The 17,677-nt window shown below is 37.1% G+C and overlaps 1 protein-coding gene across 1 annotated transcript in view; it reads left to right on the plus strand.

Annotated features, from left to right (window-relative positions):
• Positions 1-12,127, plus strand: part of csrp1a (cysteine and glycine-rich protein 1a) — a 29,390-nt gene extending 17,263 nt beyond the window's left edge. The window contains exons 3-6 of the mRNA XM_028796976.2: positions 623-791; positions 8,974-9,103; positions 10,688-10,781; positions 11,604-12,127. Of these exons, the coding sequence (XP_028652809.1) occupies positions 623-791; positions 8,974-9,103; positions 10,688-10,781; positions 11,604-11,680 (470 nt within the window). The 3' untranslated portion in view covers positions 11,681-12,127. The remainder of the gene's footprint in view (positions 1-622; positions 792-8,973; positions 9,104-10,687; positions 10,782-11,603) is intronic.
• The last annotated feature ends 5,550 nt before the right edge of the window (positions 12,128-17,677 follow it).

A 17,677-nucleotide genomic window follows, 5' to 3' on the forward strand; every position in this document is an offset into this window, starting at 1 on the left:
TCTATAAACCTGCATTTAAATTACAGCCAATTCACTGTCTATAGGTGGAGTTAGCAAATTCTCCTCATATTCATTCAGATTTATGCAGGTAATATGATTTCCTCATATATCCCAAAGACATGTGGGTTAGTTCAACTGGTGATAACAGTGGTGTCTTAACAGCATCATAGGCCTCTGCTGGGGACCCTCTTTTCATAGTATAACAGAAACATACATAGGAATAAGAAACATTATGGGCCCCTGGCCAGTGCCCGTTGTACCCATATGTTAAGATGGCTCTGAATTTCAACAGTATGAGTGAGTATGGGGGTGTGCATTATAATGAACTTCTATCCATGATTGCATTCTCCCTAATCAAGTGGGTTAATAATGGATGGATGATGATGATGATTAGAAAATAACATGCAGTATATGGTACCATCTTGGCTGTCTGTGAATAACTACAAAGTGTCGGAAGCAAACACCAAAAGCTTCCCTTTTGGATGAAGTATAGAAGATGCATGTTGTAGATGTGATACAATCAAGGACAACATTGGTGATAACATTCTCTCTTTGTCTAATCAGGAAAGTCTCACCAATTCTTCTTTCTTTCTTTGTGTGTGGTCATCTTTTTGCTTTACAGTGGTGTGCAAGAAGAACCTGGACAGCACCACAGTAGCTGTTCATGGAGAGGAGATCTACTGCAAAGCATGCTATGCCAAGAAGTATGGTCCGAAAGGCTATGGTTATGGACAAGGAGCAGGAACGCTGAGCATGGACAAGGGAGAGGCACTTGGGATAAAGCAGGATGAGTAAGAATGCCGCCTGAACAAGGGTACAAACTGGTATAGCAATCATCTACCAGAGCACAAAGCTGACTGCGGATCAATTTAGTCACCTTCAACTAGCCACAGATGCTATTAGTGACTGCTGAAACCACATGAAACATATTCTTTGCATCCACAATGTACTGAACTTAATATTCATCAGACCCATCAACAGAAACAGTTGTTGAGGAAGTTTTGAGGAAATAATATAGGTAATTACCAACGGGTTTTAACCTAGAACCATGGAAGGATGAGTGAATTTTAAATGGAGCATGAAGTTCTAAACTACAGGATACTCATCCAGCTAATCTTCTAATGACATGGGGGCCAATTTAACTAGGTGCTGGCTTATAGAATGGAACCCGTAGACGAATATCATGGGTGGCAAGCCACAATTTTTGTCCAATTTTAAATATAGGAGGAGTTCTCCTTCTACCATCCACAAATCGCTTAGCTGACTCATCTGCCATTTTTAGTTTCTTCCGATCCAGCTGCCACATGAAATGTAGATTCCTCAGATAATCGGATAAACTAAGTGCTGATGAAGAAACTTAGAAAAAAACCAAAAGATGAGGATGAATTCCATACAAACATTCAAACTGTGACAATCATAGTACTGAATGATAAAGAACATTTCTCACAATTAAGCAAGTAAGTGATCACTCTATTCTTTTTGACAAAAATGAATAATACACTGAAGGAATTTTTCAAAATCCTAATTTACTCTCTCAGTTTGGCCATTAGTTTCAGGGTGGTAACTGGATGATATATTTACAGTATAACCCATAAACCTACAAAACACTTTCCATAAATTGTGATCCTTGGTCAGAAAGAACTGAAGATAGGAATCCATTTAAACTTACTCCTTGGCAGAAGAGAACTTCTTCAGCAGAATAAAATTGTAATAGTAAGATATTCAACAAAAACAAAAATTGTATTATAACCTTAATCGCTGATAAAATTAATTAAAACTGATTTCCACAGTTGAAATGGGCATGAGATAGACTGCATCAAAATGATGGATAATCCAAGAAATGGTTCAGACCTGCAATAGATTCTGCATACAGAATTGTGATCTCTTGTTTTTTTCTGCATATTTTCCTACTTAAAGTATTATTTTAGATTCACTAATGTCTGAGATCTTCAAGGGTGGCAAAACATTGTAGACCCATTAGACCAATTCAACATTGGACCTTTCCGATTATGAAGAACATAGTAAATTAAGGATGACAGGTTTAAAAGATTGAGCTGACCAGATGCTATCTTTCAAAGAAGAAGGAGGAGTTGAAATTGTAGCACCTACAAATTTATTTTGTAGGGTTAATGGTTTCAGTATTTTTCTGAATATTATCAGGTTTGTGAATATGTGACAATGCACCTGCCTTACCATTGTTCCTCCTGGAACAATAAGAAATTTCAAAATAAAATTTGCTAAAGAAAAGGGAACAAATAACATGTCAAGCGTTTAGTCATGTAGTAGATTTTAAGAAAGCAAATTTTTTATGGTCCGTAAAAACATTACAAAAAGGTATTTTGCCCATTTAAACTAAAGCATCCATTTGTCTAATGCTAGTTTTATGGCCAAGAGTTTACAAGTCACTTACATCATAATTTCTTTCAGCAGGAGAAAGTTTTTGAAAACGAAGCATATACAGTAGATGTGTATAGGTCATTGTTTGAATATTCCTGTAATAAGAAGGTCCCTACATCAATACTAGACATATCACTTCTGAAATAAATTGTTAAAATGGGTCAGGATGTCTCAAGGTAGGAGCTATTAGTATATAGCACTTTTAATTTTTTCAAAGGCATTCTGTGCTTCTTGAGTCCAACAGAAGTTATTATATATTTTTTAAGTTAAGTTATTGGTGCTAAAATACTTTATGAACCTTTTATATTAATTAGTGAATCTCATGAATCACTGTACTTGCTCAGCATTCTCAGGCGCTGTTCAGTTTAAAATAGCTGTGGCTTTGAATTGGTCCATTGCCAGTTCTTTTTGTGTGATCTCATAGACCAAAAATAACACCTTCTCAGTATGAAATTAACATTTTTCAAGCTTCACAAAAATAAGGTTCATTCTAAGACATTGTAGTACTTCCTTAACATGTAATATGTTAGTTTTGATATTCTTTAGAAAGGATTGAACATCATCTATATAAATCAGTACAAAACTCCCTAATATATCATAAAAAATGTCATTAACAAATACCTGAACTATGGTGGGTGCATTAGCCAATCTATAGGGCATTACTCAGTATTCGCAATGCCTTGTGGTGGCATTGAATGCAGTCTTCCACTCGTCATGGCCATATGTTGTAATCAGATTATAAGCGATTTGCAAGTTGAGCTTGGTAAAAATTAAAGACCCCCTGACTTGATTTAGAAGAGAAGAGAGGATGAGGATAATTATTTTTCACCTTTAATCAGTTTACTGATTTATAACCTATACAAGATTGTAGACCTTCATCTTTCTTCTCTACATACAAAAAGCCAATTCCTACAGGACTATTAGAAGATAAAACCATTTTGCAGATTGCCTTTAATATACTTTTCCATAGCCATTGTCTCAGGATGACTAAGAGAATAGTTTCCCTATAGGAAAAGGAGCCTTAGGCAAATCATATAAGCTGGTAGTTCATGTGAGTAGCCTTAATTAAATGCATCTAAAAATGTGCTGTATTCATTTGGTAGGATATTAATGTCAGAATAACAGACTGAAGGATGAACAATAATCAAACAGTTCTGGATACACATATGATTCCATGCTAGTATATCCTTCTTTTTCCAGTCAGTACTAGATTATATTTTTGTAGTCAAGCTAAGCCTAAAATTAGTTATTGTATTAATTGACTGAGTTACAAAGAAGGAAATGGATTCATGATAAATAGTCCAATTTGTAAATGAACAAGACATGTGATAACTTCTAAAGGACCATTAACAATGGGCTTACCATCCGCAGAAAAAATTGGTGGCTTTAATTTCAGAGGTTCAGGTTTAATACCTAATACTTGGAGCAGTGAGACACTAACAAAATCATCATCTGCTCCACTATCAATTATGACTAAAATTTCTGTACCATTAACTATTGCAGGTACATTTTTTAAGCTGTTAAAAAGTGAATGGCAGCCATTTCCCAATTTTCCACTACTAACAATTTTATTTCCACTTGCTTTTCTTAATGAACATTTGTTAGACTGTGCAATGGCAGAATTTGAACTTCTTTAGCCATAGGTACCATTTCATTAAACAGACTGAAATAAATGCCAGTAGCTTGTTCTTACATTTGTTTCCTTTGTGCCTGCTGTTTTGACGCTATCAGATCAATCTCGGAAGAGGTACACCTTATCTCAGGGTTTAGCATAATTTTCAATCCAAGATCCTGGAGATAACCATAGTCAGGAAAACAAAGCAAGCTCGATAAAGGAAGGCCATAGAAAACACATTGAGAGAATCAAAATGCAAACTGAAAGAATAGTTGTCAAAAGAGAGTTTTGAGGGGTCAGTAAGCAGAAAGTCATAAAGAAAGTCTCGTAAATTGCTATGTTTTTGTCCAATCTCGTATAATGAATAAAGTCCCAAGGTGATTCTTTGTACTGTTACTGAACATGACGTCATCGCTCATGCAATAGATCGTGGAAATTGTTACGGCAATGGAGAATGCTAAACACTCAATCGTGGTGTCATACATTAATGAAACAGAACGGTATCAAAAATTTTTTCAAAAAATTATTAAAGTAAAAGAGTAATTAGAAAACTAATACAGTAACACAATTGCAGTTTTAGAAATATAAATTCTCCAAACAAAAAATTTTTGATTTTTACCTATAAATTTAAACCCAGCGAAAATTTTCACCTGATGCAAATCTAAAATGTACCTTCTTTCTTGAATCCAAATAAGACTTAGTAAAAGATATACTTCCATTCCTTGCTGGAGGGCTGCAGCCATTTATGCCTCTAACCTCTCTCCTCTTCCTGCCCGTGATGAACTGTCTGCCGACTGCTACAATATTTTCTCACAAGCCCAGTAACAGACACAAAAGAATTTTACACACCAGCTTTTTAATTTTTTTATTTGGTTACTCTCCACAGTTTTGATTTTCAGGCATTTAAGGGGTCCAAAGTGTTAATCAGGGACCCTGGACACCCAAAACCCCTGTATTTTGCACCTTAATTAATGAAAGCTAGTTGAATTTCATGCAACACTATGCTTACATATTTGGCTAAATCTATCCAGCCATCTGATAAAATCCATTTTAAGGGATGTCTGTGCATTGCTAATCCTTGTTTCTGCTTTACTTCAATATCAGCCCATCCATGGATTATTGCCACACATCCAAAGAGTGCACAGCTGTTGAGAAGGGGAGGGGCTGGATCAGAGATGGTTATGGGTATTTATCCTTATATATGTTAGTCTGTGGACTGTTCCTGTGTGTCAGTTAGTTGTGCTTCTCTCTTCTCCCTGGCTAAGTGGGGAACTGCAGGAGAAACTAATTGAATAATCTGCATTTTAGATTGGGCTGCATTTACTCTTTCTCTACAACAGTGAAGTGGCAGTTTAACACTATTTGATATGTTTTGTCATTTTCATATTTTGTTTAATTTGTTATCTTACACAAGCTTCACAGATGACCGAAGTGGCCTGTGACGTGAGTAATGAATTTAGCATTTACAAATATATTTAGTCACCAAGAATATTCAGTCGTGGCCTCCCTACACCCCATCTGTCTGCTTCGGCTATCACTTGTATTCAGTCTCAACTCACATATGTTGTCAACATGAACAGGGGATAGCCACAACCTTCATCCTTTTGAAATACACAAATTCCATTTGAAATATAAAACAGATTTAAATTCCAACAGCAGAGCGCCTTCCAATTCACCATTTCAGCCAGTGCTTAACAATTTCATTGATTTATGTTTTTATTTCCTGTTCTGTTCTAAAACCTGACATTGCAGTGGTGACTGTTTTCTTTTGAATGTGTTTGCCCCACTGGGCCACAATATAAGCAGCATACATCTCTGGTTTGGGAACAGCTTTTGTGTTCTGTTTTTGAATCTGTCTGATCCTGTTTAGGGTCACAGTTCTTAGTTTTCTTATTAGTTTCATTTGTTATCAGATTTTTCCTTTAGTTTCTTTTAAAGTAATTCTTTTTACAAATCGGAATTAACAGACAGTACACAGCAGTAGAAATACCAATGTGTCCCAATGAGGACACGTAAATTTACATCTACTCGTGTGTGTGCTTATCATTCAGGGGTTCCTGTAATCAGCAGTGTGAAAAAAGTACTACCATACATTCTTAAGCAATAACTAATCAAGTTCAAGTGAATAATACATAAACATCTTTGTTAAACTACATAGAAAAGATAAACCAAGTCAGGTAGGAAATTTCAATATTAACATAGAAGCAACAAAATGAAAACCACCATTAAGTCCACCCATTATCTAAACCTGCTTATTCCAATTCAGGGTTGAGATGGGTCAGAGCCTACCTTGGCTGCATCTGGCATAAGGCAAGACACTGGACAAGGGGTTAGCTATCAGGTCACAAAATAATATATAGTTCCATCTGTACAGATGCTGGACAGTGATTAATACTGTATGTTGGAACAAAACTTAGATGGTACAATGATACTGCAGGACTAGGCACGGGAAACAACGGTTATGAGCGAACCAGAACGAGTTTCTTACTTTTATTCACATTTTGAAATACTCTCCAATAATTTGCCAACCATGTACTCCTGGTCTGGTGCACCTAATACAGATTATAATTTGTTTAAGGAATAGTTAAACTTTGTTCTCCTGCCTCACAGCTCTGAGTGATTCAATTACAATCCCTTTCCAGTCAGCACTTGTTTGTTGTTGACATGTTCTGCCCATGTCTGCATGTATTTCTCCTGCCACATCTCAAAGTTTCACATATCCACTTAACAGGACACTCTCCGGTGGTCTTGTGTGGGTGAGTGCGTGTGTGTGTGTGTGTGTGTGTGTGTAAATGTCCCCAAAGACAGACTGCTGCCTCATTCAGGGTTGTGTCCTGCTGTTTTTGTTGCTACATCTCACCGGCCAGGTTCTACCACCCCTCCATTGTATTAAGCATATTTGAAAATAAATGGATGGATCATTAAATTAGAAAAATGTGATTTTTGTTGAATGAATAATTTGAATGAATTTAAGTATACATGGAAGTCTTTCAGGTTTATTTGTTAGAGCATGTTCATTTTCAGATAGCACTGAAATGAATGTTATCATTCCCATTATGTTTACTGTGTTGTAACACTTTTCAAAGATGTGCACATCTTTTCACAGTACATTTAAAAGAACTGCATGCTTTCTTGTAAAACAAATGAAACACACTGGCATCACTCGAGACATATCATTCCTGCATTGGGTACCATCCATCTGTCTATCCTGTTTCTTTTGTCATCTAATTAATCCAATTTAGCCTCATAGGTGTTTGATCTTATTCTGGCAGCAGAGGGCACAATTTGAGAACATCTGTAGAGTGCTGTGAGTACATTGGCTGCCAGTATGTGAATTAGCTTCTTGTTAAGAAATGTATTAGTGCTACTACGTATTCTTATGAGCATCTCCAGGATCATCTCATTACTTTCACATCTGTAAGCCTACTTAGATCTTGATTCCACAACTTTCTGACTGCCTTTCAGACTAAATTGCCTATAGTAGAAAACCATGCCTTTATCTCTTTTGGACTCTGTCTCTGTAGGAGACAATCTCTTTTGGGCTTCTGCAGCCTTGTCTAGTTTTAGTGGATTCATTTGAAACTGATAATTTGGAAATTCACTCGATCATCAGCCCTGTTCCCTTTGTATTATTATATTTTTTCACACATTTATGGTACTTGAATTTTGTGTTGTTTATTATTGTGATGAGATTGTTGTTTACACGTGCTATATAATATTATCTATTATTTCCTCTCACTGTTTCCTCTAACTTTCATAGTTATGTGCCATGTGACATTCCGAATTAGGAGCATCCCCTGCTCATATTATTTAATGAATGTTTCTTTTATCAATAAGAATGTGGACTTTTCCAAGAATCAGTGATTATTGTGCATACACAGATACATAAATTCTTATGCCCACCTAATCCAATTCAGATTCATGGAGGGCTGCTGCAAGGTCAGCAAAAACCCTGGACCAACACCTGTACTGACGCTCAGGTCAATTTAGTTAACTTAACCAGGAAGTCTTTGTGGATGCAGAAAGAAAACCCGCACAGACACAGAGAGAACATAAAAACTTCACAATGACAGTGTGGAATTTGAACTCAAAAGATGTGTTATGGGATATCAGAGGCTGAGTTCAGATATTGATCTGGGAGTGTGGAGTTTGTATGTTCTTACCACAACTGTGTGTTTTTTTTTTTTCTTTTAACTAGCTGAAATACCCAGCATTGCCCTGGAGAAAAATAAAGTGTTTTTTTTTAATTGTTTGAGAAAAATATAATTAAAAAAAAAACAACTTTAAAAATAAAAAATTAACAAACAATGAAGACTCACTAATGTGCTTGTCTTGTGGTCTTGTATGTTTGTTATCATCCAGTTGACGCTCGGAACCGGACAACTCTTATTTAATTTCAAAAGCACCAGGGGCGCTGTGGTGCTCAAATATAAAGAATGCTGGCAATCACCTCCAGTTCGCCCTCTGGTGGTCGTTCTGAGTGTCAACTGGATGATAACATGCATACAACACCGCATGATCACCCACCCCACCCTACCCAGAAGGGGGTGGGTTAGGGTTGATTTCACCCTACAGTATTTTTAGACGACAAATGAGAAACATGAAAATCAATCAAGCCGTTCGGAAGTGATACTGCAATATACAGTACATACATACACACATACATTGTCTTTTATATAGAGAGATTACTCTGGTATTCCACCCATATGTCTAAACCATACAAGTACAGGTAGTTAAATAAATTGAGCCAGTGTAAGTGAGGGTGGGATTGTGCAGCAGTGGGCTCTATGATACATTTGCATTGGTACCTGCTTTGTGCTCTGTGCTGCTAGGATTGACTTGAACTGGATTGGGGGCTAGAAAAATAGAAGAATGAATAATTTACAATTATTATTGTAAAAAATGTCCAAATTATTTTATGCTTACCATCATTTATTCTTTTTTTTTTTGGTTTTGAACAGACAGGGATCTCATCGACCAACCAACAACCCTAACACTTCAAAATTTGCCCAGAAATTTGGAGGCTCTGAGGTTTGCCCTCGCTGCAGCCAAGCTGTTTATGCTGCTGAAAAGGTTGTTGGAGCAGGCAAGGTGAGTTGCCTTTCTGTCTATTTTTCTTTATATTTTAAGGGATGAAATTTGAAGATGAAGCTCCAGAGAGCAGCAGAAATTACATCACTTTACAAGAAATCATGTAGTATCACTGGGATGTTGTTTCAATACCGCGTTCTGTTTTCCCTCAAGAGGGAAACAATCAGCATTTAACTTAGTTGGTTCCTGCCTTTTTCCTGTTGCTGCTGAGATGTGGTCCAGCAATGGAACAGGATTATTAAATTAACACTCTTGTAAACAGTGCTCAAACTCCATTCCCCTCAAAGAATCCTATTTTCCTTGTATTTCTCATTTGAAACTTTGCAACAAATGAAATCAGTCAAGAAAGCACAAAAAGCTGCCTTGAATTTTCCGGGGTGTGTTGGGACTCCTCATTGATTCAGGTTTTGACACACACAGAAAACGCTAGCTGAGGGCAACAGTAATCCACACACATAGTTGCAAGCAGAGGTGGGTAGTAACGAGTTACATTTACTCCGTTACATTTACTTGAGTAACTTTAAAAAAATTGTACTTCTAAGAGTAGTTTTACTGCACCATACTTTTTACTTTTTACTTGAGTACATTTATGAAGAAGTAACGCTACTCTTACTCCGATACATTAGGCAACACTCGAATTGTTACTTTTTTTCCATTATATACTGTATGCTATATTTTTGCCAGAGAGAAGCCGCCAGTGGATCTATTGCATGACTGTTTCACCAATCAGACATAGCAACAATAATCACAAGACTCCGTTTCACCAATCAGATGCAGCAACAATAATCACAAGACTCCGTTTCACCAATCAGACGTAGCCTTGCAGTCACATGACCACACACAAACTGTGGCGGCATAGTGGCACAAACTCCTCACAGACAGCGGACAGGGAAAGAAAGAATACATGAAAAATGAGAACCAACTCCTGCTGAAGCTTAACCATCACTTCACTGAGTGAAGAACAAGCACGTTTTAACCAAACATGCACAGACACACAGTCAAGGTAAAGTGAGACTTGTACGTGCACAAGCTGCCTTGTTCTAATGTTATTTTCTATCAGCTGTGCTATTTGGAAGGCAAGTGAATATGCGGTATTATACTGTCAGTGTACAGTATATCTTGTCACTGTAAGTAGTTCGCACTGTTCAAACATACTATACATGTTACCTACTGTAGGTAATGGCTTCAAAAGCTTTGTTGTGAAAAACTGAGATTTGGAACTTTTTGTTATTTGTGCATCTTTATTTTGTAAAGATGTTATTTATTTTTACTCATTTTTTATTTTATTATTTAGAAATAGCAGAATTTGCACATTATTTTATATTTTTGTCTGTCTTATTACAACATTTCTAAAAAATAAATAATTTATTATGATCAAACAGTTACTCAGTACTTTTTTACTCTTACTTGAGTAATTTTTTGGATGACTACTTTTTACTTCTACTTGAGTAATATTATTTTGAAGTAACGCTACTCTTACTTGAGTACAATTTTTTGCTACTCTACTCACCTCTGGTTACAAGTGTTTCCAGTTTTCCCTGGCATTGATCACATGTGCATTGTGTTCTCCCGACTCATTTACAGGCCTGGCACAAGTCCTGCTTCCGCTGTGCAAAGTGTGGCAAGGGCCTGGAGTCCACTACCTTGGCAGACAAGGATGGCGAGATTTTCTGCAAGGGTAAGCATCTTACCAGACTGGTTAGGGAGAAATGATTCTGAGCACACTTAGGATGGTGCAAAGAATGGGAAACCATGTCATGTAGTCCAAAGGACACCTGCATGTCCTTATAAATGTCTTTCTTGCTCAGTTTTTTAATAGATTTTTTTTATTTAAAAACTTTTGCATAAAACATGAAGAAATCATGCTATTTCATTGAGCCAATTCCTAGTGTCCATTGGAACAAGCTGTGACACGCTGTAAGTCCTCCTTTTCTCCTTGAGCAAGTCTCCTGTTGTTTCAGAGGAGGATGTGAGGTACCTTCAGATTTGCATCTGGGCTCAGCTGGTGTCTCACATGTTACCATGAGCAGATCATCTTAGCCTCTTCTACATCAATGGGAAAGTGCCAGGGAGGTTTTCTGAAGAAACCCACTGAGTCTGTGCTGTCAGTCGAGATTCCTAATCTCTTTGTGTCCATTAGAGAAGGCTGTGTGACATAAAAGTCACCTTGTTGCTGTAGGCAGCTATACTCACTTTTCAACATTACAGTGCCTCCACATTGTTTAAGAAGTATTGCAAATGAATCACTCGGCAACAAAGCCAAGTGACCAGGCACTGATGAAAATCAGTGGCTCCTTCTTATTTACCATCACATGCATAGGAATTGACAGGTTTTGTCGTAGAACAGGAGACCTCAAACAGTCCGTGTGCTGATTAAGTAGAAATCTTTTTTCTCTATTTTCTGTGATGAACAATGGATAAGTTAGTTCCTAAACATGATTACCGTATAAATATTATCACTGAAAATTAATGCTACTCTTAATCATTTGTTTGTTGACAGGATGTTATGCCAAAAACTTTGGACCTAAAGGATTTGGATTTGGCCAAGGTGCTGGAGCATTGGCTTATTCCCAGTAAAGCATGAAACCATCTAAAGACTGCGCTGAAAAAAAGAATAATTCCCGTGTTGAAAAATTTCATGTTCAAGCTTCTTTCTTTGCGCGAGCTCATTTGCAGATCCTGTTCTGCTGGCCTTCTCATGCGGAGACTCTTGCCTTCATTCACAATCATTTATTTGTTTGAAGCAGTTATTGTGTCTAGTGTGTCTTCTGCAAATTATTTGGGCAGAGGCCACTTTATTCACTTATTTGTGTCTTTTTGCTTGCTCCGGCTCTAGCTGCCTGCTTCTATATTGTAGTTGCATGTGGCTCCATTTACATATGTGAGATTGAAGCATTGCTGATATCATCCATAAAGACTGAAGATGCAGAAAGGCAGACATTGCTTTGCAAGTGCCTATTTATTCACAAGACCAATGTGTATTTACCAGACCCAATCAGCAATAAACACTTGCCTTGAGAACTATTTATATGTGTGCTTGAATCTGTACCTGTCATACTACTCAGAGAGTGCATATCTGTGAGGTAATACAGTATTTCAAGGGCATTCACATGAAATTCAATGGCCTGGAATGGACTAGGATCCTTTACTGTTACCTTCTTTCCAAAACTTGACATTATTTGGACACCTGATTTTTAGTATTGCTTTTAAAAGTTGATAGTTTTTATTACATACTGTAAGTAAATGCTATTTGTGAAACATAAACAAAGTCTTGTTTCTGTACAAAGTCAAACTCTCCCTTATATACTTTAGCTGGTTTTATTGTGAAGTGAGCATTACCATTTATGTGGCTAGGGTGTGAAGGTCATTGTTAGGTCCATGGCATGCTTAATTTACATTTTTGTGTTTTGTTTTGGGATCCTTAATCTCTAAAGAAAGAATGTATTCTATTTCACATTGTTTTGTTCACAGTTTTCTTGTCAGTTAACAGTTTTTGATGATGTCAGTTCAATTGTCGCTTCAGTTTTTTATTACTAAAATGCAATCATTTGTAGGCTTGTACTTGTGGCCTGTCATTTTTTCCTTTACTGGCATTGAAAAAACATATGTTTCTTTCAAGAAAGCCCTATTTCTTAAGAAAATCAATGTAGACAGCATCTGCTTTGACTTTTGTTAATTCATTTAATGGAAAGACTACCTGTTACCTAGTTTCACCTGGCAAATTTTCTAGGACCATGGGCCCCATTTATAGTGTTGTTGGTATGAACGAATATACAACCAAGTACATTATGTTTCGGTCCATCCAACGTTGCCAGGTTGCACCTCAGACTGTCCAGGAGCTCAGTAATGCCCTGGTCCAGATCTGGGAGGAGATCCCCCAGGACACCATCCGTCGTCTCATTAGGAGCATGACTGGACGTTGTCAAGCATGCATACAAGCACGTGGTGGCCATACAAACTTCTGAGTACGATTTTGAGTTGCTGCAATGAAATTTTGGCAAAATGGACTAGCCTGCCGCATAATTTTTTCACTTTGATTTTCAGGGTGTTCTTGAATTCAGACCTCTATAAGTCGATAATTTTCATTTCCTTGAAGTGATGTGGCATCCTTTCGTTCCTAACACATTACCCAGTCCATATCAATATAGATATCCTGCATGATTTTTTTCCCCATTGAAATCTGATGTTTTCAAAGTGTTCCTTTAATTGTTTTGAGCAGTTTATATAACTCTTAATGGTCAAAGGAGTCCTTGTCAAATACGGTTTGACCTTTACAGGTGCTTACGAGCGGATTCCCTAAGCCAAAATGCATTTCTCCTGTTCATTTCTTATTATTTTCTCCTTGCCAGTCATAACATTGCTAACCCTAATCCTCATGGTTCCTGAGAGACACTGAGACCAATTCTTTTATTGTTCTGCTTTGCATTAGTGACTTAGCAGTATCAACCCATGAGACTCTGTTCATCAAACTGGTCATAGTGGTCCATATTGGTGGTGGGTTTTTTCACTGTCAACATTAATATTGCATCTTCTGATGAGTTCCACAGAAATACTCTTCTTGTTTGAAATGCATTTGTATCTATCTGTGTGAAAATGGAGTCTGTATAAGGTACCCTTATCAAACCAGGTATTTTGTAGCTTTTACATTAAATAGGTGCTCAGTGTGTTGGCAGGAATTCTTGGTGTATCTCAGGTAGTGATCAGTATGTTCTTCTTTTCTCGTCTTAACTTTATGGAGCTTGTACCTTACGATACTAAAATTGAATTACTTCAATATTTGACTCAGTTGAATTCATAGCCATGTTGTCTTCAATAGCAGTAAGAAATTATGAGAAAGCCCCCATTGGGTCAGAAATCTCAGGTTCAGAGCACATGAATAACTTAAAACCAATGGACGTCCTAAGGGAGCTCCTTTTTCAGTGTGGCTTCAAGGTCAAGACAATAAGTCCGGTTTTGTGGGAATGTGTGTGAATATACCACTGAACTGAAGAACAAACACTAATTTAAGTAAAAGATGAAGTACAAGATGCATCACATATACTGACAAAACTCAGCCTGTGAGAAGTGATAGGAATATAAAAGTTATAGTTTATACTAGAAAGTGACAACTGCCAAAAGCACCAGTTTGATAGGCATATGAGGACATTGCAACTGTTATGATCTAAGTCTTTTTTTTTTTTTTTTTTAAATCTGCCATTTCCTGCACTCCTGGTGACAGGTTTGGATTTATTTCATTTTTTAAGGTTGAGTATTAAATTCGATGGTTTACTTTCATTACTAAAGTATTTTTCTAGATTTTACTTTTTTTATGACAGCATTATTTTTCATAGGTGTCACCATTTTCTGGAATTTTTGTTACAGTTGCTATAATGTTGCTATGCTGGAATGACCAGGATTTTGTGGTGCATGACATCACTGATGCAATGTATGTCCTAATTTTCTGAGATTGTGGATTCAACTCAAAAACATTTGAGAACTTTGTGTGTGTATTTAGAATTCATGCCTGAAGCAAGATTCATCCTGAAATGGCATTAATCGTGTTTCTACAATTACTGGAGATTCTTGGCAGTTCATGTGTGCGTAGGCTTAAAGCTGTCAGTATGTCAGTCCATTGCAGGGTATACATATTTTCTTTCAGTTTCACTTTTTTTTTACATCTGTCCAAGCCACAATACCAGGAAGAATTAATGGCTGCTTAATATAGCTAGTTATTTTTCTATATGTGAACAGCATTTTTCTTTTATAAAGAAACGGCCATCTGCCCAATTGGCACCAAGATGTGGACTCAAGTCTGTCAGGAATGGTTCTTTCAGCTTACTACAGCTTACTTCACTACAACAGGTTCCCAGACCATTTGGTTTAACAGAATATGCCAGCTAAGGTACATTTACACTTTGTATGGTAAGTTAATGATAAAGAAATACAAATATATTGTATTTATAAAGCTCCTATCCTATGTTCAATGTATTAAATAAGACCAGGATCAATGTTTCCATGTATAATTTTGCTGTTGCTGCATAGGCAGGTTAAGTGTTTTGCTATCGAATATACAGTCAGAGGTAGAGACTGAACCCTTTGTTTTAAGGTTCAGCACTGTTGACACTACCTCAGCCTGCATGCTTTGTTGTCTTTAATTGACTAATGTTAAATCACCCCGCCATAAAAAAGTTTTTTTTTTAGTTTCACTCTTATTCTAAAGAAAATTATCATTATATATTACAAACAAGCTATATTATTCTCATTAATTAAGTGTCAAAAATGCAATTGTAGGCTTCAAAAGCTGTCATCCACTAAAAAACACAGCAAATCCCAGAGGGCATAAGTTCTCAAAATGCTTGTGGAGAATCGGTGAACCATAAACGTCATAAAATTGGCAGTAAAGAAGTAAAAGTACAAAAATCCTTACACCAGAAATCTGGACCACAAGAGAATCCAGATTTTTTGAAGATCTGGGCATTTGTATGTCAGAGCACATGCATGCACGTGACTGCTGCAAATACACAGCAGCAAAAATTCACAGCACAGACCACATGGACACAAAAATATTACTAAGAAGGAACAATTAAAAAAGGGAAAAAGGAAAAAAAAAGTTAAAGGTTATTTCCATGCTAAAGAAGAGAGAAAACAAGAGACACAACACTACGGTGACACATCTGATTAAGCCTCTACAGCCAAACTGTTGTATCTCTTATCTTCTTTCTTCTTCAGCATGAAATTAATCTTTAACTACTTTTCCTTTTGCAGATGCACGCTGACAACCCCATCACTAACTTTTTGTTATTTGTTTCAAGGCATCAGTCTCTGTGTGGTAGCCTCCAGCAGACCTCAGGAGAGGGATATAGCTACAGACTTCTAGTGGCAGATCCCTCTGTGGTTGCTCCAGCTACAGGACCCTCTGACATCATTCAGGGGTCTATTGGACATCAGGCATTTAGTTTCTTGAAATTTAACTACCCAGACCCATTTATTAATCCAAATTAAGTACTAATTCATCATTTATGGAGGGTATTTGGGTGGAATTTGCTGCTTTGAAATGGACTAAACAATAGTGGACAAGATTTTATAGGACTGAGTGGGATTTTGACTGTAATTGGGCTGTAAACATGCTTGCAAGACTAACTAATAATGCAATTTTTTTTAAAACTGCACAAAATTATTCATTTACTAAGTTCTAGTTACGTTTTGTTCTTCAAATGCTGTATTGTGTACTCTGATACCATGTTGTAATGCTTTTCTTTCTCCCTCAAACATGGCCAAATATATGTTTTGCAGCGTTTCCTTAAGAGGCATTAGCTCTCTGGAAATGTGTTCTTTTCAATTGCGGCGTTTTTAATTAACCTGAATTTAAATAATTATAAATAAAAAAGGTATTATCCCCCCCCCCCCCCCCCCCCCCCCCCAGCATGCAATATGATGGTTACAAGATTACACGAGAAGTATAAAGGATAATTTAGCTCACTTTACTGATGGGTTCACGCGGTATTACAGACGGGAAGCTTATGACAGACTCTATCAAGCAATGTGGGGGTCTTGACCTACGCAGTCTGCCATCTTTCGTCGCCACGCTGAAAGTATTTTCACCGGACGGAAGACATAATCTTCCGCCCGGCAGCTTCAAAATGTGTTGGCCATAGGTCCATCCTTATATTCTGATTGCTCCATGTGCAGGCTTCTTCTTTAGATCCAAACAAGGACAGGAAAGGACTCAACCCCCACCTGCAAAAATACAGGAATAGCACAATGCCTACATACAGTTCTCATTCTCCCAACAAGGAAAGAGGATAGTGTGCTGACAGAAGACAGAAATATACTAGTCTGTCTTTAGGCTGACTATTCAATTCTCCAGTTGTCTTTAGCTCTATAGTCCTGTGCTTGGCTCGGCAATTCTAAATGCTGATGCTGAGCCCTTGTGTACCATACTTGGTCTGCCTGTATGAATGAGTCCATAACATTTGCACAGAGAACAGTGACATTAAACTTAATAACAAAACATATAACATGCAGCCTTAAAAATGTCCAGTTAAGTAAACTAGTCCCTTTCATGAACTGATAATCACTCTGAATATGACATAGATAAAAGGAAAAGTTATAATTATATTTGAAATATGAGTCTCAAAATGAGGCTATTGTCCATAGTGACTTGAAGACCTACCACACAAAAAAATGGCATAGTCAGCAAGATTGGTGAACAAAAAAGAAACATTTCAGTTGAGTCAGACTAAGGACCTGACAATGGGCAATTCATTTTAATGGTGTTTAGCTGCAGACAGACTGACAATATCTAAACATAAACATTATAAAGACAGTAAATTGAGCTTGTCCAGGATAGAAGAACAGCCAGAAACAGTCTACATGCACAGTTATTTGGGTACCATAATACCACAGCAATACACTGGAGAGGTTATAAATTCTTCTCCTTCTTAAGGCTGCTCCCATTAGGGGTTAACACAGCGGATCATCTTTTTCCATATCTAACTGTCTTCTGCATCTTTCTCCATTACCCCCAACACCTTCATGTCCTTTCTCACCACATCCATAAACCTTCTCTTAGGCCTTCCTCTTTTCCTCTTCCTT

This window comes from Erpetoichthys calabaricus, chromosome 3 (assembly GCF_900747795.2).
Source record: "Erpetoichthys calabaricus chromosome 3, fErpCal1.3, whole genome shotgun sequence".
Classification (NCBI taxonomy): Eukaryota; Metazoa; Chordata; class Cladistia; order Polypteriformes; family Polypteridae; genus Erpetoichthys; species Erpetoichthys calabaricus.